Source organism: Neophocaena asiaeorientalis, unplaced genomic scaffold (genome assembly GCF_003031525.2).
Source record: "Neophocaena asiaeorientalis asiaeorientalis breed wild unplaced genomic scaffold, Neophocaena_asiaeorientalis_V1.1 scaffold148, whole genome shotgun sequence".
Taxonomy (NCBI): Eukaryota; Metazoa; Chordata; class Mammalia; order Artiodactyla; family Phocoenidae; genus Neophocaena; species Neophocaena asiaeorientalis.
Genome location: NW_020174050.1, coordinates 5,692,071 through 5,714,265, shown reverse-complemented (window position 1 = coordinate 5,714,265; position 22,195 = coordinate 5,692,071). Strand labels below are relative to the sequence as shown.

Genomic DNA, 22,195 nt, shown 5'->3' with positions numbered 1-22,195 from the left:
TTCTCCATTCAGAGTGGGCTGTTTTTTACCCTCCTGTTTCTCACCACAGGGGCAGAGATATAAAAGGGTAAAGGAATACACACATACACATACATGCACACACACCGTCTTTGCTAGGTGGCACTTCCAAGAAAGTTTCTCCAGTAATCAGACCTTTTTCCTCTCATTGGCCACAACTATATCACAAGGCCTCTTGCAGCTAGAAAGTGACTAGGGAGATCAATGAGTAGCATCCATATCCTGTGCTCCCTTCATTTAATGGCTTTTAGCATGATAGTCCAATTATCTAATAACATAATACTAATGCATTGTACCTTTTAGATTTACATTGGTGCAGAAGCATACAGTGGAATTTAACCAAGTGGCAATGGCTAATTCAGATGGATCCGAAGCTATGTTGAACAGAGTGATGACAAAAGATAATATTGGTGTCGCTGTGGTATTAGAGGTCCACAAAGAACTATTTGGAGCAGGTGAGTGCAGTTTAAAATATTCTTACAAAAAATAAACACCATCTGAAGTGCAGCGAGTCTTGCTGATATTTATTGTGTAGTTATTTTCTTGTCTTTTGAGGAAAGTTAAGGGAAACAGGCTGGAAAATAGCACTAATTGTGTAAAGCGTCATCTATATCTTGGAATATTACTTGCCAGGTAATCTGTAAAAAGAAAAGTCTTTACTGTGCCATTAATTCCAAAAGGTTATTTGAAATAAGAATAGTTTTAAGCTGAATTTGGAAATTATGATGATTTGGTTCTCCTTTCAGCCATATTTTTAGCTTCTTGACTGAAATCTTTTGTCTTTAAGGTTAAGTACTTGGCACACTTTCTCTAATTTCTTTGTTATATCTCAGTCATTGTCAGGGTAAGAGCGGCATCTTTTATCTACCTGGTACTTTTGTTTTCCACTTTAGATATTTATAGCTTCCTTCAAAGTAAAAAACTCATTATGTACTTTGCATATCCAGACCTTTTTTTCCCCCTCTCTACTGCCTGCCTTTCAGTATTTCATTGTTTACTTAACTATATTGTAGGTAAGAGCAAGGAGAAGGTGTCAAGACCACATCAGGGCTTTTTTTTTTTTTACATCTTTATTAGAGTATAATTGCTTTACAATGGTGTGTTAGTTTCTGCTTTATAACAAAGTGAATCAGTTATACATATACATATGTTCCCATATCTCTTCCCTCTTGCGTCTACCTCCCTCCCACCCTCCCTATCCCACCCCTCCAGGCGGTCACAAAGCACCGAGCTCATCTCCCTGTGCTATGCGGCTGCTTCCCACTAGCTATCTACCTTACGTTTGGTAGTGTATATATGTCCATGATTTTTTTTCTACCTGTAGAAGAAAAGATTTTTGCCTTAAGTACTGATTGAATTATTCAGACCATGCGTATCTGTCAAACCTCCTTTTCTCACTGTTCTTCAGTTTATCCATCATCAAAGACAATCAGTCTTTGATGTGAGATTTTAAATTCCTTCTTCTTTTGTAGCCTCTCCATTTTTACTGACTTTTATGTCCTTTCCAGTCTCATTCTTCTCAAAAGTTTGGTACCTTTTTTTCTGGTAATGCGAACATTGAATTTCTTTTAGTTTTACTCTCCTTTTAATTTGCAGAAGAGTAATTACAAATTATATAGTTAAAACTTTCACATTCTGAAATACCTCTCTCTTATACTCCTGGAAGAGTAATTTAATATTATAGAAGGTGCTTATGGCCTTTTTGAAGGGGCAAGTTTTTAATATTTAGTATAGTGAACATTTAATCTACAGCCAAAAGTGACACTGTAAAACTCCTAGGGAAAGAAGAGAGCTTAGAGAACGATCAGATTGCTTTAAAAATGACCATTTCTGTCACATATGAAAGATCCTTCAGTTATTTGTTTACTCAACATTATTATAGCTTGGTAAGACGGAAACTTTACCAAAATAGTAGGCTAAGAAAATCAGGTCTTTCTGCAGAGTTTATATTTTTAATAGAAAATGTTAAGAGATACTTATAGAAATTCTATAGAAAAAATAATTTTGTATGTATCTAATATTCCAGCAGTACAAAAGTACATAGAGTAAAACGTGAGAGTCCCTTCATCTTATTCATACCCTCTCGGAGTAACTCTTATTCATTCTTTACACATTACTAACGTATATGTGTATAGTTTTATTTAAATGGCATCGTACCATGCATATTGAGTTTTGAGCCTTAAAAACTTTATGGACACTTTTTTTCTCTGTCAGTACACAGTTTTCACAGTTTGCCCCTTCAGAGGTGCTTATGGCCTCTTTGAAAGGGCAAGTTTTTTAATGTGTTATCCTCATCCACCATGTTAATATTTATTTTGACAGAATTATAAAACAGTATTTTAGGGGAAAAAATAACCTTAGAGATTTTGTAGTTGAATACCTCATTGTCCAAATGAGGTATTCAGCTGAACACCAGCATGGCTAAGTGATTAGAAATAAAGGTTAGTAATTAGTAATAAAGCCAAGTCTGAAACCCATGTCCAGACTTTGAGAGCACACTACTCCCTAATTCTTAATTTTTAAATTACTTCTTTTGGGTGTGTGGTATGAATTTGTTTTGGTAGCAGATTCATAGCAAATTCACTGCCTTACTTTATTTTGTATAGGTTAATATAATGTTACTGCTGACCCTGTCACTGGTGTGCTCAGGAAATGCAAGGTGAATACGTACTGGGCAGTAGGAAGAACTTAAATTAAGGTTTAGGTGATTCAAGTAACTGAAAACCTACCTCACTAGGTTATTGTGTTTAAATGACAGAGATATTTAAGCTGCTTGTTCACACTAAGCTCAGCAAATCAAGGTACTCTAATCGTTGGTTACATCACAGTATAGTTCCTAACTTGGGTAGAGAGCAGGAGTTGGCAGACTTTTTCTGTAAAGGGCCAGGTTGTTAATAGTTTAGGCTCTGAGGGCCACATATGGCCTCTATCACAATCTTCTAAAAACTGTTTGGTAGAATCTTTAAAAATGTAAAACCAGCCTTAGCTCATGCAGGTTGTACAAAAACAGGTGGTTGGCCAGACTTAGCCCATGGGCTGCAGTTTGTCGACCCCCATGTTGGGATTACCAGTATCTCATCACTTTAGCTTCTAAGAACTACTTTATGAGATAAAGGGGGAAATATAAATGAATGGAAAAGAATAAAGAAGTGGTTATGGGTTTGGGGGAGAAAACCTTAAGATACTGCTTTTTTGATACATAAAGTATAATCTTAACCTTTGTTTCCCTAATGCTTAAATTTAGGTATGAAGCCTATTCATGCTGCAGACAAACAGCTGCTTATAGTGGCAAATGCCCACATGCATTGGGACCCAGAGTATTCTGATGTGAAACTCATTCAGACCATGATGTTTGTCTCAGAGGTTAAAAACATTCTGGAGAAAGCCTCAAGTAGGCCTGGCAGCCCAACTGCAGATCCTAATTCCATCCCGCTGGTGCTATGTGCAGATCTTAACTCATTGCCAGATTCAGGTATTTATAACGTCATTTCCTCTTCGCTTTCAGTTTTGTTTTTACTTCTAGGTGAAAGGTCAGTTAGCTCTTAACTTTTGAGTAGAGACTTTCTCTTCTAAATTAGAGAGTGTATCAGTAAGAATCCCAGGAATGGGACATGGAGTAATTGAGGAGAATTTATTTAGTTAAGCTGTTTCCAAAGATGTGTGCAGGGTTAGGGACACAAAACAATGAGTGATGCAGTACGCTGTTACTAGGGGAGATAGGGACCCTTCACCACCTGTACACCTAAGGGGGAAAAGTGGTGGGAGCTGTTATCAGAACTTGGAAAAAATAGTTACGAGGAGAGGGCCATGTAATGGGAGTGATGGATTTGAATTGGGATGCGATCAAGCCCTTGCAAACTGACAAGCCAGGGGAATGTATATCCCTGCCTCACTCTGCTACTGTCCTCTGATCTCTCGCCACTGCTGTCCGTTGACCAAATCCAACTAGAAGCTAGAGCGGGGAGGGGTTTGCAGTTGATGCAAGTAAAGGTCAGCCTCCTGCCGTACAGAAGGCAGTGGAGAAGGGTGACCTGAAGAAGCAACCAGAAAATATTCACCACAGGTAGCTATCTAGTTTAATAGTGTTGGCAACCTTTAAGTGAATTCATTAAATGATGCTTGAATTCTGATATTAGGTACAGAAGAGTAATCAGAATTATCTTAGGGTCTCACATTACTTCTTGAGCTCCACTTAACTACTTTATGTCCTAACCTAAATTACTTTAGATCTTTGTAAAAAGTCAGTTCTGCACTTAGATATTAAAACTCAAATGTAAAACATTATAGTATCACAGTTTTGCCACTACTGAGGCATATTCTAAATTTTGTATATTTTCAGTAAGCTACTTTAAATTGTTTAAAATAACCACTCAAGAATAAATATAACATAACCCAAATGCCTACAACTGTAATATTAATAAAAGTCTCAAATCTAGAAAACACCCTTGCTTTTTCTCCTTAGCAAATAAATGTCGAAATCGTCCTTTCACAAGTGTTTGTATTCAGCCCCTAGGCTCATTGACACCTTAACCATGTCCTCCTTTTTTAATCCTTTTCTTTTCTTGAGTAAAGCGCTCTCAAGCACAGGTTTCCCCCATCTCATTTGATTTGGTTATAAGCCAATGAGCTATCATTTGGCATCACAGCATGCCGAGTTGACTCAAGCCAGACTGTCAGGGCTGGATCCTGGTTCTGCCACTTAGGAGCTATGCAATCTATGGCTAAGTTCCTCATTTTTAAATAAAGGGGTAATCATTTTATCCACGTCATAGAGTTGTTTGTAAGGTTTAAGTGTGTAAGGCTCTTACAACAGTGCCTGGCATGTAGTAACTGCTAGATAAATGATAGCTCCTTTTCAGCTCTTCACAATACTGATGTTGTGCTCATCATTTATTCATTATATATGTTGCTGTCATTCCTGATCACAAATAGAAAGAAATGACTGACAAACTTTAGTAATCATCATCGTCATAAGAAGGGTTGTGGTACTTTTTTCATGTTTACTTACTCAGTGGAAGTGGTGAGCTTTTTCTGAATGCCTCTGCTCTCTTCAGCTTTTTAGACACATCTAATATTTTTGACCAAGTGGTATACCTCCAGCGTATAATGTACTGTTTAGTGTCACTGCAGCTCAAAACAAAGAATGATGTGGCCTAGCTGAAGCTAGACATTGCAGTGTTGAAGATGCAAAATCTATTTTTATTGTCAATGATTTAAAATTTTTTATTATGTATGCTATATTTTACATATTCCAGAAGTTGTTGATGGACTGCATAGAGTGTTGAAATGCTAAAGAGATAGTGCTTTGCAATAACATTCTAAGAATATTTAGGGTCGAGACCCTCCTGGTGAATGCCATCCTAGACCCTGGGAATCATCTTCAGCTTGAAGAACCATTAAGAAAACTGAAGATGTTTCTGGGTGATCAGGACATTTTGCTCTGGAGTAGGCAAATACACCTCAGTTTGATGGAACCATATGAAGTTGCTGATACTTGATTTTTTTTAGCATCAACAACAAAAAGGCAGTTTCATATGTAAAAGTAAATATTCAGTATAATAAAACCACTCTGAACTTGGTGCATGCACCTGGCAACAGATTTTGGCCAATGAAGTCTTCTGTAAGGTCTAAGTGCTAAATGGCAGTGTTTCTTCCTTCTGCATTCTACTAGGTGTCGTGGAATATTTAAGCAATGGAGGAGTAGCTGACAACCATAAAGACTTCAAGGAACTAAGGTACAATGAGTGTCTTATGAACTTCAGCTGCAATGGAAAGAATGGAAGCTCAGAAGGGAGAATCACACATGGCTTCCAACTGAAGAGCGCCTATGAAAATAACTTGATGCCTTACACCAATTACACCTTTGATTTCAAAGTAAGTGACAGCCTCTGGGTTGGCATAGAAATTATGCCAAATGCAAACATGTGACAAGAAAGATATGTGTTATTTATGCTTAACAGTGTAATCTTCAGGATTTTTTACATTCTCAAAATGTCTTGGCTAAGTGTGCACGTAATGTAAGGAGGTTTCTTAGGTTTTGTGGTGGTTATTGTTGACTTGAGAATCCTCTTTGAACCCTTATTTGTTCAAATTTCAAATAACCATGATAATAGCAAAAAATTCCGAAATACTTTACTATGTGTGTGCCAGGCACTGTTCAAAGGCACTTTATATATATTAACATAGTTAATCTTCACTTGTCCATACCATCCCTGACTTTCAGTAAGGATCCAAATAATAAGCAACCTGATATAGCTACATTCATCTTGAATGAATTTGTAGAGTATTCCCTCAAAATTTTCTTAGTACTTTCCATTGATATCTTATTTATCTTTAAATTTTCCAGGTTTCTTGGTGAGATGGGCTAGAGAAAGTTGTGCTTAGGGTCTATTTTATATCCATGTTGTCATACTAATCAATGCCCAGACAGTAGACCATTCCAGCTTAGTAAAAGGACAAGAAAGATTTTCTTTTTTTCGCAAAATAAGAAAAAAAAAAATTAGAGGGCCAGTTGTACAAAACCAGTTGTTCTTTTGAAACATTGATTGGTAGTGATTTTCTGTAGTCAGTCCCTTTCCCTTTGCCAGTTTTCTAATCACTCTGCCTGTAGCTCTTCTATTGTACCTTTGTTTGACTTTCTGGCATTTCAGGCATCTATCCTAAAGTCTTATACTATGCTGAAAAAATGTAGATGTTAGAAAGTGGTTAGGAGTAAGAATCCTAGGTGGGGAATTTAATAAAATACCAAAGGAAATTTATGAATTGGGCTCTTACACATCTCCGATAACCTTTTTCCATTTTCAGTGCTTGTTAGCCCCTTTCCAAGAAACAGATAGTAGGAAGAAGAAAGGAAATTTGTGTGCTTATGTTATTGGTCAGTTTTTGTAATCAAGAAGTGGAAAAGAATTGTTCAGAAGTTGAATCTAATTTTAGTATTTTTGCTGTTAGAGTAGAAAATACTATTCAGAGATAATTGATTTTGTTCAGATCACTCATATGCAGTAATGTGCTGGTACATATTTAATAATCAGCTTTCTGAGAAAAAAAAGCCCAAATTTGTAGTGTTTGCTGATTTCTGTGGTACGTGTACTCCCATTGTAGTAGATTTCAAGCTCCCAACGTCATACCATTGAACACAGAGTCGGGATGAAGTGCTAAGAAAGCAAGTACTAGCTAACTCTATCATACCATGGCTTCTTGTGTAAGCTTAAAGGAAAACCTCGGGACTTAATGATACACAGATTACTGTAGGTTAAATCCTATACAGTGGTATATAATACAGCTCTGCCAGCACAGCACAACCCAGAAAACCTAAAATAAAGTTCTTTAAAATAAGTGTTCAGTAATTCTACAACTCTTATTGTTCTTTTGGTTTGTGTATAGGTAAAAAGACCAAATCATTTCTACCTTAACTAGGCTTTTATAAAGGTTACTTTTACCTTATCCACAAAGTAAAAATTAGGGAAATAATGTTTAGAATATTAATCTAAGCCATCTTTCTCAATCATCTGAGTTGTTTTCAAGTCTTTTGTTGATGTTTCTTCAAAAGAACTTACATGTATTAATAAGTGAATAAAAGAATCTTATTGAAGCATTTATGTTGTCTAAAGAAGTACAGTTAAAGAACCAAAAGTGCATGGTTCAGAGAGTGTTTGATGTTAGCATATGTAGGATAGGATGAGAAATGGCAGAACTATAAATCCGCACGAGAGAGGCATGAATGGGGAGGATAAATAACGCTGGCTGGCTGGGTAGATGGATGGGAGGGTGGAATAGGATGGAAAAGAAGGATGATCAGAGAACAAACTAAGGGCATACCTGACTAGAGAGAATTAAGCTTTTGGTCCAAGTAGCAGACAATAAACTTTTCAGTTTCTTACAAAGCATTTTATGTAATTAGTGCTGTGCCAATATTGAAGGCAGCTGGTAAAAAAGGATAGGTAACATCAAATGTAAAAATGTCATGTGATTAGCATTAAATACAGATCGAAGTATAGTATTCTGCCATTGCATCAATGGAGTACTGTTAAACTTTGTTTACTTGGCTTAGCATTTTTTACTTACTTGGTTCTCAAATAAATTAGAAATGTAGAAACGTGGTATTTAGAACTCAGAGTCATTTAATCTAGAACTGATTTGGAATGACTTGAAGGGTAAGCAGTTAGGAGAATTACTTGTAGACAAGGTTTCTTAGTGAGTTTAGGTTGCCATAACAGAATACCGTAAACTGTGTAGCTTATAAAACAACAGAAATTTATTTCGCACAGTTCTGGAGGCTTGAAGCGTAAGATCAGGTGCCAGCATGGTCACGTTCTAATGAGGGTCCTCTTTTGGGTTGCAGACAGCTGTTTTCTCATTGCATCCTCACATGGCGGAGTGAGAGCTCTCTGGGGTCTCTTTTTATAGAGCACTAATCCCATTCATGAGGGTTCCATCTTTATGACCTAATCACCTGCCAAAAGCCCCACCCTCTTATACCATCAGGTTAGGGGTTAGGATTTCAACATAGAAATTTGGGGGGAACACAAACATTCAGTTCGTAACATCAGATAAGTTGAATAAACAGCCTAATTCAAACTTGCCGCTGCTTTCACCATCACCTGCCCCCCCTCCTGTCCCGCGCCAATCTAAGGGTGTGTCTGAACCATTTAATGAAAAAAGGAAGGACAGTTTTCCTATTACGTCAAGTAGTAAATCTTTCTGTTACACATTGTGAAATTTATAGTGTATAATTTTCTCACATTCTTTTACAAAACAAAACTTAGCATAATGTTACCTCAAACTATTTTCATTGTTTTTACTTTTTTCTCATATACACTTCTATAGACTTACTTATAGACTTTACTAATATAAAGACTTTTCCCACCTTTTCATGATCTTTTAAAAAAAGAAACAGTTTGAATCAGAAAAGGTTAAGAATCGTTAGTCTATAACCTTCTTTGTGAATATTGATACAGTGTACAAGGTGTATATATGTATAAATACTTGGGCGAGTTCAGACATGAACTTGCTAAGGATTTTGATTAGAGCTTTTACTCTGGATGTTTCAAACCAAGAAAACAGTTACAAGTGATATCTCCAGTTCTTACTTTCCGGAATGTTTAACATCGTTATTGGGGCCTATGTTTGCAAAGGATTCTCTAACTCTAGTAGCTAATGTGAATAATTCTACTTTATAATAAAGTGATAAGTTATAAGAGGTTTTATTCAACATAACTAATTGAAAATGTTTTGTTTGTGTTTTGTTTAAAACACAAATGTTTTAAATGTGTTTGCTGAAGCCAAGGGTGGTCTCATAAAAGAAAGTAAAACCACTGAAACTCTTGTCAACCCTTTTCCTAAAATGTCACTGCAAAACTAGGCATTAGCCAAAATGAAGGGACAAAAATACATTGTATTAATATTTCTTGACTATTTGGATTTGGAGCATTAATGGCAGAAGGTACTCCCCTGGATTCACGTAGGTTCCTTAATCTGTGGTAAAGTAAGGTTAAAGTATCTAATGTTGAATAAGGCCCTCTCCCTCAAAAGGACTGTTTTGTTGTTTTGGTCTTGGTCACGTCAAAATCAGCCAACTAAGGTAATTGTTTCTGAAATTTCACAGTATAATTTTTTTCATTGAATTCTTTTTTTTTTCTTTTAATAAAGTAGCCCATTTTACTGTGATACCATTTAAAAATATTAGCTAGAACTCACTGTGTATAGTATTTATGAATAGGTATTTCCAGGTGTGGAACTCTTTCTTCATACTTGGGCTCAGTCTCTCTTGATGTGGGAAGGAAGAAATCTGACTTCACACTCTTGCATACATAGCCTGGGGCAAAAAAAGCACACTAGTTTTGAAACTTACTGATCAGATAAACCGAATCATCTAGCTCTGAGAGATACAACTGAATACATAGATAGGTCTTTACTGAATGTTTTTTGCTGAGGTACTGTTGTGCAGCAAGGAATCCAGAATTTATAGTACACCAGGATTTGTGAAAGTGAATATTCTAAACTTAAGAACAGATTAGAATGATTAAATGTGTGCAGTATTTTGTATATATGTATAAAATTTGGGAAAGCTGAACTAGGATTAGCAAATCTGAAAACATGCTTTACAGTGGCTTCATTCAGATGTGTTTGATTGATGTACAAATAACTGAATATCATACCAGTTATCATTACAAGAATTATTCTTGTCATAACTTTTCATTAACTTTGTATATGTTTGTATAAATATTCTGATTTTCTGTTTATTGTAACAGAGTCAGTGCAGTTTCCATATTGTTTATACTGATAAATTAGATTTCACTGACCCAAGCAAGCCAGTTCTAAAGATGCCTAGACATGATTTGGTGTGCTTAGCTTCTCAGTTTGCTTACCACTTATGCACATGTGCAAGGCTTTATGATTCCACTAGGGTACTGTGTTTCCCTGTCCAGCCACCTTTATTTCATGTAATACCCATTCAAGATTTGAGCTCTCTTTGACCCATTGTGAAGACAGCAGGTGTACCAGAAATACAGGTTACTCAGGTATTTGGCTTTTACAAATTATGAATTGTTCTTATATATATCTTAAGTTTTTCTTTTATCTAAGCATATATTTTTCTTTTTTTCCCAACTCCCAATCTCTTTTCAGGGCGTGATTGACTACATTTTCTATTCCAAGACTCATATGAACGTGCTTGGTGTCCTGGGGCCTTTAGATCCTCAATGGCTGGTTGAGAACAACATCACTGGGTGTCCACACCCTCACATCCCTTCAGACCACTTCTCACTGTTAACACAACTTGAACTCCACCCTCCACTCCTGCCTCTTGTCAATGGGGTTCACTTGCCTAATCGGAGGTAGTGGAGTACTGCCCCGCAAAGACGGGGGTCTGTTACCATGGACCTGTACAGTTGTAAATCAAAGTATGTAGGAGTGAAGTATGGCCATCCTTAAGCTGCTTCTTCAGGTTCCTTTCATTATGTGTTTGCTATAAGATTTTGTACAATTTTGTGCATATTGGTATCATTTGGCACTAGGGCTGGAACCAAAGTATTATCACTCTCTTTCCAAATTTTTAATTTAACATGTTTTTAAGTGGGACCTTCTTCATATTAGATTAGGAGTCAGCATTCATAATTGATAAATCACCAATTCAAGGCCCAACAACAGGGTATTTGTTTTTCCAGAACAAATACTTTCTTTTGAATGGTTTCAAGTGAGCCAACCATTTTTCATTTTTGTGAAAGGCAGTTTTTAAAAACTATAAATAAAAGATTTTAAACTGAATGATGGCATGCCTTGCAGGAAACGGCCTTGAATTTCTGTTTTCCATGATAACAAACTGATTTTTGGCTCCCCAGTCATTTGCACATTAACAAAGCACTTAAATTTGCTAGGTCTGTACGTAAACTAGCCGTAATGAGAAAAACTGAGAAATGAAAGGTGATTGCACAATATGGTTTCAAAATCAAGCATTTAACAGCACACAGCAATTTGTTGGGGAAGTGCTGGTTGGTTTTTTTTTATTTGTTTGTTTTGTTTTTTTGAGGAATCATTCTGTATTTTGTTCCCCTATTAGTTATAACCTTACTAGAAGTGTTAATTCTAAGTCTGTCTGTTCAGTTTCTTTATAGGAAAACAACGGGTAATTGCTACTGCCACACAGCTTGAAAATAGAATTTGGTCTATCTAAGATGCCCACAAAATTAGTGTCCAGTATTTTTTATTGTTTCCATCCACCCTTTTCTGCCTGGTTGTGCTGGAAAAAACAGATATTATATGATCTGTATCATTTTTGCTGTTATGGTCAAATGTTTAAAAAATAACTACTGAATGAAAAGGCCCTGATCAAAGTTTTAGAAGAAGAAAGCTACAAATATTCCATGTGTTTCCCAGAGTAGGTCAAGTGGCTGTTGGTTTTGGCTTTTTGAGGTGACAGTGGAAAGGATTTGGGAGAGAGAACAGGGAGTAGTTGAAAACCTTGGATCATTTTTCCTGACTCTAGTTGCCAAATGGCCATTATATGCTTTTAATCTTTGTTTCCGTTGTCTGTCAGGGTTGAATTAAGAAGCTACTGGTTTATTCCCAACTGTTGATGCTCTTTCGATATGTTAGAATCCTTTTTTCGCCCAGGAGGGGCCAGTTGAAAATCTGTGACTCAAGAGGCAGTGGTTGAAATACCATTTAATGGGGGAAAAATTGGTTGGCTACTTGATGTTAATTACGGCACAGTAACAGGAAAAGGTTGTGTCTGTGTTTTTAAGTTTTTCTTTATTCTGCTTTTTTGCTGCTATAAGAGTTTTCTGAAATTTATATTTTAAACTTTTCATGCACTTTACTGTTTCTAGTCTCAAAATGTGATATTTTTAATAAACAAGAAACTTTCCATTATGTGAATGAAATTTTAAAAGAAAATAGCCTATATTTGTGTTTCACTAATATATAAAGTACAGGTCAAATTTAAATTATTTAATTAGTTTTAAATATATACAATTTGTCTCCTCTTTCAAACCTGACATCTTAGGCTGTTTTATTAGTCTCAAATGATGCATTTCCTGTGGTCATTTTATACTGATTTCTTCCATAGTAAATTAATCAGGCTACATAATATGATATTTCCCCTGAAGGGTAATTTTAGTGCGACGAGGGAGGTGGGTTGATGTAATGTCATATATGGGATTGCATCAGAAGGGTTCTGTAAAGCCTAAACTCCCTTTTAAAAGTGCCTAGTGATAGAGGCGTTGTTTGTCATCTATTATAATTGGAATGTCATTGTAGTTGAGTGAAGTTTGATGTAAATAAAATATTCTTTTAAAAATGTCAAGATATCAGAATAAACAAAATAAACAAAGAAACAACCCTTAAGATGACAGATTTTCCTCAATGTGCAGGTATCCCTTCTTATATACCTCAAGCATTCAACATCTAGCCATGCAAATTGATTACATAGTACTGGAAAGTAGAATAGCATGAAAAACTTAATTTTGTGGACATTACCTTTTTTTGTAATCAGCTACTGTATGTTTTATTTTAAATCTTTTGTTTTGGGTGGGTTTTCTGCTCTGGAGGTATATGCACTAACAAAACATTTTCCTCCTTTCATCTACGCATGTTAATTAGCAATGTGAGCAATATTTCTTACCATACTTCACTCCCAATATTTTTTGAGATGTTTGTATAAAATGGAATTTAAAAGTTCACTTATGATTGTATATGAACCACAGAGGAGCCCATTTATTAATAAAAAAACTTTTTTAATAGTTAAATGTAGAGGGAAAAATAAAAAAAATTGGGAAACATTGTAAACAGCTTAAGTTTATTTTGTGTATGATTGAGGCACTCTGTTGCAGGAAGGTGTGTAATTGGGTTCTCTCTGCTTCCAAATGCACTCTTTCAAACCATTCATTATCCTGTGTATTTTTAATGTGGTTTTAGTAAATGTTGGTAGTAGCTCTGTTAAAGTAGGTAATTGTGTTCTGTTTTGGGTGGCAAACACACTTGGGGCATGGTAACCCAAATTTCATGTGCACGGTTTCCCTTTAGCCCACTGCCCAAATTTCACACACCCTTCACCCTTTGTTCCCTTTGTAAAAGGAGTGGTATCTGTTTTGAGCTGCCAATTCAGATGATCAGAAATGCTGCTCTCCTCAGTATTGTCTTGTTAAAAACACATGCCATTTGGACCTTTGGCATGAAAAGCCAAAAGGAAGAGGTGAATGACATATGGTATATATTCAGTGAAAGTAAAATATTTATGCTCATATACTTTCTGGTTCTCAGAATAAGTTAATAAGCTTTATGCCATGGGGCTGCTGCATATTTTATCTGAAGATAAGAGAAAATTTGGGCATTTTTAGATTGTGATAATGTTTTTTTTTTTAACTGTTAAATATGATTTCTGATATTTTTCTAAGAACTGGAGTGTTCTTTAAATTTATTGAAACCGTGCTGTTTGAGGAGGGGAAAACTGCACTGTTTGGCATTACAGCAGTCATACAGTACATGTCGTCACTCACTCTCTCAGGCATCAGTATCCGCCTCATAGCTTTACACATTTTGATGGGGAGTCTTGCAGCATCCTCAGGACTGACATCTGGGAAAGGCTCAAATCCACGTACTGCTCCTTGCTTGTTGACTTTGTTTTAAAATATTGTGCCTGGTGTCAACTTTTAAGCAACAGCACTGCCTAAAAGCAAGCAGAGAACAGAATCCCAGCACCATTCTATAGGCAACTTTTTAGAATTCAAATATAGTAAATCTGTTCAAGATTTATGATGTTTTATGTAAAAAAATTTTTGTACAACGTAGCTGAATACTTTTGTTTCATTTCTTTGATGTAAGGCGTGTGAACGTTCGTTTGAATATCACATGTTAAAGTCAGGTATGGCACAATGGGTTCTGAGACCAGCTTTTCCTCCCTCCCATTTGCCTTGTTCCAAGCTCTTTCTTTTCAGATTACTTTTCTGATATTCATAGGCAAATATTTAATTTTACTAATAAGCATCCTGTGTGAATGTATTACAGAAGCCACTGTGTTTTAGTGTTGTAGTTTGCAGAAATATAAAGCTTCATTTCTTATTTGTCCCTATTTGGTGTTTTAAAGTTACCTATTAAATCACAGAGAAGCAAGGGAGAAAGTTGAAAGATCCTGAAGGCTCATATCACTTGATTCTACGGCGGGTTGTATTAGAATTGAGGATGTGACACATTAAAACTGGAACACGGGCAATCATATGGTGTTCCATTTTAAAATTGTATCTCCTAAGTATATACCATTAAATGGGCGAAAGATTAAGTTTGAACTTGCATTTCCAAGAGTTTCTAAAAATCACTAGTGCCATGTGTAATTTCAAATCAAATAGCAAAGAATAGAGAAAGCACAAGAAAAAAAAAAAGGTTAAATGTGTTCTTCGATGGAACCAGAGGCATGGTTCTTCATTCCCAATCCAAGGCTAGATTTTCTAGCAATAAAAATTGACTGTGTCCCCAGTACTTACTTCTTTGTTTCGAAGGTCTTTGTATTCTAAGTTTCTGAGGGATTTTAATAGCTTTGTAAAATGTACTGACTGATCAGTAGCTTCAGTCACAGAAAACGTCATCAGTTTCTGATAAATTTGGCAGGCCCTGAGAATAATGGCTTCATAGCAAGCAAAGACCTTAGTGCACATCTTCAAAATAGCACTTACAGAAATGTGAGTTCTCACATTTGTAAGGTAGTCTTTCTCTTCTACCTGTCCTCCCCCTTAAAAAAAAAAAAAACACCTTTCTAATGTGTAGAAGATTTGTTTAACCTTTTCCTTCTGAACTGTATCCTGTTTGTAGAACTCTGTGAATTATTGGTACACAAATTAACTAGGGAAATTAGAATATTTTTCTAAGCTAGGAGCTTTAAAGTTTTGAATTCGTAGACAGATGAGAACTTTTATACTTATGGTTGCTTTGAGTGATTGTAATTTTTTAACAGCATCATGATTACTAAATTTGAATTCAAACCTAAGTAAATTAGTTCATCTTAACCTGGTTTATTTACCAAAGTTGTAATCTGTTTAAGAACAGGATGCCAAGAACATCTTGTGTTTTACAGCATGATACATCTTCATTGTGTGTCACCTTAAAGCTTAAAAGAAAAAAGAAGGTTCTTCTCCCTATACTGTAGGGTGTTCTGAACAAGATCCACTGAAAGAAAAAGGTAGTTCTTTTCAGGAAGGTGGTAAGGGAGAACGTGCATGTTTCTTGTTTTTAACCAGATGCCTTGTGTAAGTTTCTCTGTTAAATCACAAGTTCTATAAGAAATAGGGAAATACCAGGAAAAGCAAGCTTTATTAGCCTAGTTAGTAATTTCTTTTGGCATAAGTTTGTTTGGTTAGACTTGGTTATTCTTGGAACCAAAGGAAAACAGGCATGTTGAGGTTTTATTCAACAAACATTATGACATCGAAGTAACGGAATTTTAAGTAAAATAACTTTCACTTTCAAAGCATGTGAAATAAGGACATTTCTGCATATTAAATGTTAATTTTCTGTGGCAGTGGTATAAAATTTAGTAGCATTGTACTGACACAAGGAATTGTGTCATCAGAAATAAATCACATTATGAAGAGTGTTTGCAAATGCCAAGTGATATGAGTCTTTTGGCACAGTAGCATTGGGTACGTTCAGCTTCCAGAAACTTTCGGAAGACATAGTTTGGCGCCTACTAGTTGTTGTTTTTGTTACAACAGTCTCCCCAAATTTAGATAATTTCCCTATTTGTATGTCTGTCACTTTTAACTCGAAAGCATAAGCATCCTGGTAGCCCTCTCAGAAGGGGTCCTTTCTTGCTCATTTCAGTTTTGTGTTAATTTCTAATTACTGATATATGACTGTTTCCTTTCAAGTTATCAATGGTTACATGTACCACATTTGTTTAATTAGTTAACTCACACAATTGGCTCAGCGTTGGTGTGTCAGACAATGGCTTTGCTTCTCACCGAACAGGCTTAGTTTCCCGCTACTTGTTTAAATCTTGACGCAGTAGGTGATGCAGTAGTCCGGGTGTGTATTTATTCAGAAACTGTACTGTCCTTTCTCTGTGCTTAATTTGCTTAATATATATTTCCTTACCTTTGAAATTCTTGAGCGGTGCTCTGCCAGGTTTTGGGGGTGTGGCTTGGATGGCTGTGTTGCTGCACACTGGGTGTGGAATTGTTCAGTGTTGTGAGTGGCAAATTTCTTAAACACCAGCAGCACTGAGAAGTGCACTATGGGCATTCGTACAGTTGTCCACATGCAAGCAATTCTTTCATCTAGGAGAAGCTGAGGGGTAGGATTCGTTGGAGTACTTAGTATATTTTGAGAGGGATGAATGTTTCACCTTTGGGTTTTGTTGTCTGAGTGGAGCGGGGCGGCATGGAGGGAGGTGGGTTTTGTTTGGGGTTTTTTGGAGAGTGTGTGTGTACCTTTTCTCTCTGAAAGGGCCAGGGTGTTGGTCAAATTCACCGTGGATTAATTTATATATATTTTTTCTTTCGTGATTTCTTTCAACCATAAAACAAGTGCCAACTAATTGTCCGTGAGGTGACTGACTCTTCCACTCAGTTTACCATTTGAATAGGGAAGGGCTCATTTATTTTAATTTCTTGGCATTAAATTAATCTCCATTGTTTTGCATACATTTGAGTCATTCTGTGGCCTCTAAAGTGTTTTTGTAACTAATTAAATGGTTGGAAAGCAAAGCACATGAGTTTAACAATGAGCAAGAAGTTTTGGTAAGTTTCCTTGCAAACTTGGTAGTTTCTATTGATGCTATTCCAAAACAGATTCTACTGTTTTAGGTTGTGTATTTACTTTGCTTCTGTCCTAAGAAAAAGCCAAGCCCTAAATCAATTTGTTATTGTGTTCTAATAATCAGTTTAAAATCTGAGATTTTCTTTCTTTTTTATTAATCAGAAGATTTAATGAAGTGCCATGTAATTGTAGGTTGCTAGTGTTTAATGTTTGATAGACTGGTTCTGTGGTGTTCTAATCATTTAACACTCTGTCATCCCCGGAGAAAGTGGTTCTACGCTTAACGGAACACATTCTCTCTGACAAAATCACCAGCTGCTTTATTTTTCTATTTATTACGGTTAAACAGTTGATGAGGTCTGTATCTTGACCAAACTGCTCAGCTGAGATGTTTTTCACAGTAGACACTGTACAAAATATGCGTGCAAAAGGACACAGTTGGGTGGTAGTATTTTTTCATTAATGTGAACATTGACTAAACAAAGCAGTCCTGCCTTTTAAATCTTGTGGCAGCTCAGGAGGGAGGTGCTTAAGAACCTTAACTACTATGTCAGATGACAAAATACTTTTTTCCATTTTGGAGATTGGGTACTGCTCACACATGATGTATAGGGCTAAATATATGCTTGTTTCCTCGCACCTGTGTACTTCCCCATCTCTCCCTCCCGTTCCTTCCCCTGTAGGCAATAAATGGCCATTTTGCAACTGCATACCTTTGTCTTGGTTTTTTACTCTTTTATGTGTGCAGTTTAAGGGTCTGCTTTAAGGTCAGCATATCTCTTCTAAAGTGAAGTTAGGAGTCAAGGTCAGGCAAAATTTTCAAATTCATACTACATTTTTTTTTTTTCCTGGTGAAAACTACATTACTACTTAAGTAACACTTTGTTTAGAATAGATTTGGAAGACAGTCGTAGTTATGAGACTTGCTTTGGCTGAAGAAATCTGAGCAGAGGGCCATGTGTCACTTCTGAGTGGGGCTCTAAGAGCCAGTGTGCAGTTTGTCATATTCCCTTTTCTTGCCTTGATGATCATAGAAACATGTTGAGATCAAACCTCTCATCCTAAATCCTTGAGTAATGATGAACAGAGCTCCCCTGCTGAACTACATAGGACATGTAGTGTGAGTGAAAAACAACCACCAAATCTCAGTGTCTTAATTCAATAAACGTTTGTTATTACAGCATAATCTAGCCGGTCCTGACTGATAGACAACTATCAGACAGATCTTCCGAGTTACAAGTATCGACCAATCTCAACAGGTGAACCTGCCAAGACTTAGAGTTAAATTCATTTAACAGACATTTGAGTATCTGCTATGAACAAGATGGACAGGTTCCCCATCCTCCAAGAATTCACTTTCCAAATCCTCTTCTATTTATGATTAAGGAGAAAATAATGAAGTGTTTTTGTTAAAGGTATCTTAAATCTTAGAATCTTGGAAGAGGAGCGGGAAAGGCACACAGTGAAATAATTAGGAATTCTGAAAACTATGTTTAAGGATATTCAGTAGAAAAATGATATTAACACATGGTGTGATTGGGACCAGATTATTTTTAAATGAATAATTCAATATTATTATTGAGTGAAACATAATAAAAAACTGAACTGCCCAGTTTAACAAGTGTTTAGGGAAGATACAGATTATTTTCGAACAGATTGCTAAGAACATCAAATCTCTAGGCTGAAAGCTCAGTGCCTACTGATTTGTCTTTTCTACTAAGGACCCATTGTGAGCCTGTCACTGACCCTGAGGACCATCTCTTTACAGAGGCCTTGATGTTGGCCAGCATTTTGGAAGTCCTCCAAAAGTAGAATCACTCACCTCTGAAGTGGATCTTGAAGGGACCAGGTTTCAGGATACTGCCTTACTAAGAAGACATACAGGGCAATCAAGACATTCACCAGGTGACCTTGCATTCCACCATGTGATCTTGGGCAAAACACATCCTCATTGGTAAAATGAATATAAGAAACTAAATCCCATGAAATGGTTCTCTCAAAAAGCAGACACCAAGACAAGGGCTTGCAGGCAGGGGGTCTATTTGAAGAAGTGATCCCAAGAAAACAGAGTAGGGCACTAGGAAGAATGAAATAGGGAAGGAGGGAAAGCCAAGTCAAGGATGCACTGTTGAGCTAATCCTCTGGGCAACTGGGGCATAAACCTGCCACTGACCTTCTGAAGAGCTGAATGGAATGCACCTCAAAATTGTCTTCGTGAGGGGTAGGAGAGGAGAGGATTCGTTTTGGAGTCCCATCTCCCATGAGGCAAGGGTTGATCCATGGGTGTTAATTCCTTTTCCTATCCATGTTTGTACACCTATCAAATCCACTAAGCAGGTTCCTGCAGGTATCCCGTACAATAACAGTGGAGAAATGGGGTGGGAGATGGTGCAGAAAGTGAGAAACATTTGGTGGAGCTGAGGCTACAATTAATATATGATTAATGTCATCCTCCCTCTTCCATCATGCATTCCACATCTAGCTTTGCACCACCACATCAGTAGTCTAGGTTGCTTCCCTAACGTTGGGTGACCCAGACCTTCATCCCAACAAGATGTATCATGCTTGTTGGGCCATTGGTAAACAGTCTGCTAACCCATACCTGGGCATGAAATTACCAAGAGCTGCCCAGTGAATCCCGTGGATTCCAGACATGCTTCTTCCTGCCTCCCACTTTGTAGTAGTAGCACCTGTATTTTCTCATGGCAGTTTAACACTAGCATGGTGAGCCCCACATGGCCCCTTCCTGGGGGCAACCTACATCCAGTGCCTGGGCAGTGTGGGCACGAGGGCCTGGTCTCAGTCCACACCTCAGCAACTCTGAAGGGCCAACCCACCAGATGTTCAGATTTCCCCATGGTGCCTCTGTTGAGACTTCACTGTAACCCAACTTCTCCCTTGGTCCAGTTCTAATTCCTTTCGTGGGGTGTGATTCTGAGAGCACTTCCTAAAGTAATAAGTTTCCTGAACACTAATCTCCGTCTCAGAGTATGCTTCGCAAGGAACAGGACCTGCCACGCCAAGTTTTAAGGAGTCATGCCAGAAGCATATTAGGACTGCCTCCAGGACTCCCTGCTAAGACTTTAAATTTTGAATCATTAGAGAGTGCCACTGTGTCAATAAATTGTTTCTTATGTACTCTTACTGAGGTCTCTCTGGCCCAGCGCTTTCAAAATCCACTTCCACGTGTTTCTCCAGTTCCTGGTCATAATGTTAGCCCAGGTCTTATAATTCTTTGGGAAAGTGGTTTTCTTCTGGTGTATTCCTCTGCACAGGCTGTGCTGTGATGTTTCCAGGGGGAAGGGCACCAACCCTTTACATTTTCTGGAAGTCACTTCAGCCCGAGGGGGAGGGGCTTGCAACAATGAGGGGGGGTGCAACAGCACTGGCTGCCTCTTACTTTGTTTGCACCTTTGTGTTTTGGTTTTTTTTTTTAACATCTTTATTGGAGTGTAATTGCTTTACAGTGTTGTGTTTCTGCTGTATAACAAAGTGAATCAGCTGTATGTGTACATATATCCCCGTGTCTCCTCCCTCTTGCGTCTCCCTCCCTCCCTCCCTATCCCACCCCTCTAGGTGGTCACAAAGCACCCAGCTGATCTCCCTGTGTTTGCACCTTTGTGATCAGAGGCAGCAGTTGGCAGTCAGAGCACAGAGCCCCAATATTTGGAGAACTGGGTTCTGTTTGCTCACCCTGCCTCCTGCAAGCTGTGTGCTGGCTGCTCCAGGAACAGGTGCACAGCTGCCTGCCACGAGGCTGGGGGTGGGGTAGCTGCTACTATGCTAAGAGCTGACACTGACCAAAATTAATCCCGATTTACCTTCCAAGCCTTCCCCTGGAAGTTTCAAGTCTTCGGTAGACTCCAGAGTTCTCAGATAGATTGTGCCAGTGTAATTGTTGTCTAGGTGGGGAGGCAGATTCCTGGTGCTTTCTGCTCTGCCATCTTCCTAGAACCCTCCTTCATGTCTAACCATTTTTAGTGTCAATACAACCACAACCTAATGCTGCTATGTAACAGGACGCCGGTGTCCTTTACACGAATGTGCTCCTGTCACAGGTGTATTTCTTAAGATTTTGGCAAAAGAATGTCTTCTGGGCCCTTCAAGGTGAGGGTATGGTTGGGAGCGGCTAAGCAGTTTGTACATTTTGAACCCGTTCCAGAGTCTCATCTCTAGGATTCTCCAGATGCCTTTGCCTGTGCCTGTGCTACCCACTGTGGTAGCCACTAGCCTCATGTGGTTGTTGAGCACTTGAAATGATAGTTTAAAAAATAGATTAGATTAAAATATGGATCCTAGAAAGCTAGGAATTACATATGTGGCTCATATTTCTGTCTGATAGTTCTTCAGTGTGCCAAACATGTTCAGCCATCTTTGCCTCACGTGTTTTTGGCATTATTTTACTAACCTAACAGGGTTAGTCCCACCCCCCCGGTGCTTCAATCAACACATTTAATCCTGAATCCCAGGCAGGTGTACCCATGTCAATACATTCACGCTGATTCAGTCTTCTGAATTTCATTCTTCTGAATAGTCTCAGAATATATTCTGCTGTGATCTGAATGATCGTGTCACCTAGAACTCATACGTTTGAATCTTAACCCGCAAAGTTCGTGATATTAGGAGGTGGCGCCTTTGGAAGGGGCTTAAGCCATGAGGTTGGATGCCTCATGAATGGGATTAGTGCGTTATAAAAGAGGCTCCAGAGAGATCCTTTGTCTCTTCACCATGTGACAACACAGCAAGAAGGTGCCATCTATGAACTAGGAAGAGGGCCCTCACCAGAAGGTGACCACACTGGTGCCTTGATCTTGTTTTTGTTTGTTTGTCTTTTTAGGCCACGCCACGTGGCTTACAGGATGTTAGTTCCCTGACCAGGGGTCGAACTCGTGTTCCCTGCAGTGGAAGCACAGATGCCCAACCACTGGATGAC

At 37.8% G+C, this 22,195-nt stretch overlaps 1 protein-coding gene across 3 annotated transcripts in view; it reads left to right on the top strand.

The window, feature by feature from the left end:
• Positions 1-17,972, top strand: part of CNOT6L (CCR4-NOT transcription complex subunit 6 like) — a 99,231-nt gene extending 81,259 nt beyond the window's left edge. For all 3 annotated transcript variants that reach the window (XM_024754079.1, XM_024754077.1, XM_024754078.1), the window contains 4 exons: positions 322-473; positions 3,263-3,490; positions 5,690-5,892; positions 10,645-17,972. In XM_024754079.1, the coding sequence (XP_024609847.1) occupies positions 322-473; positions 3,263-3,490; positions 5,690-5,892; positions 10,645-10,857 (796 nt within the window). In that variant the 3' untranslated portion in view covers positions 10,858-17,972. The remainder of the gene's footprint in view (positions 1-321; positions 474-3,262; positions 3,491-5,689; positions 5,893-10,644) is intronic.
• The last annotated feature ends 4,223 nt before the right edge of the window (positions 17,973-22,195 follow it).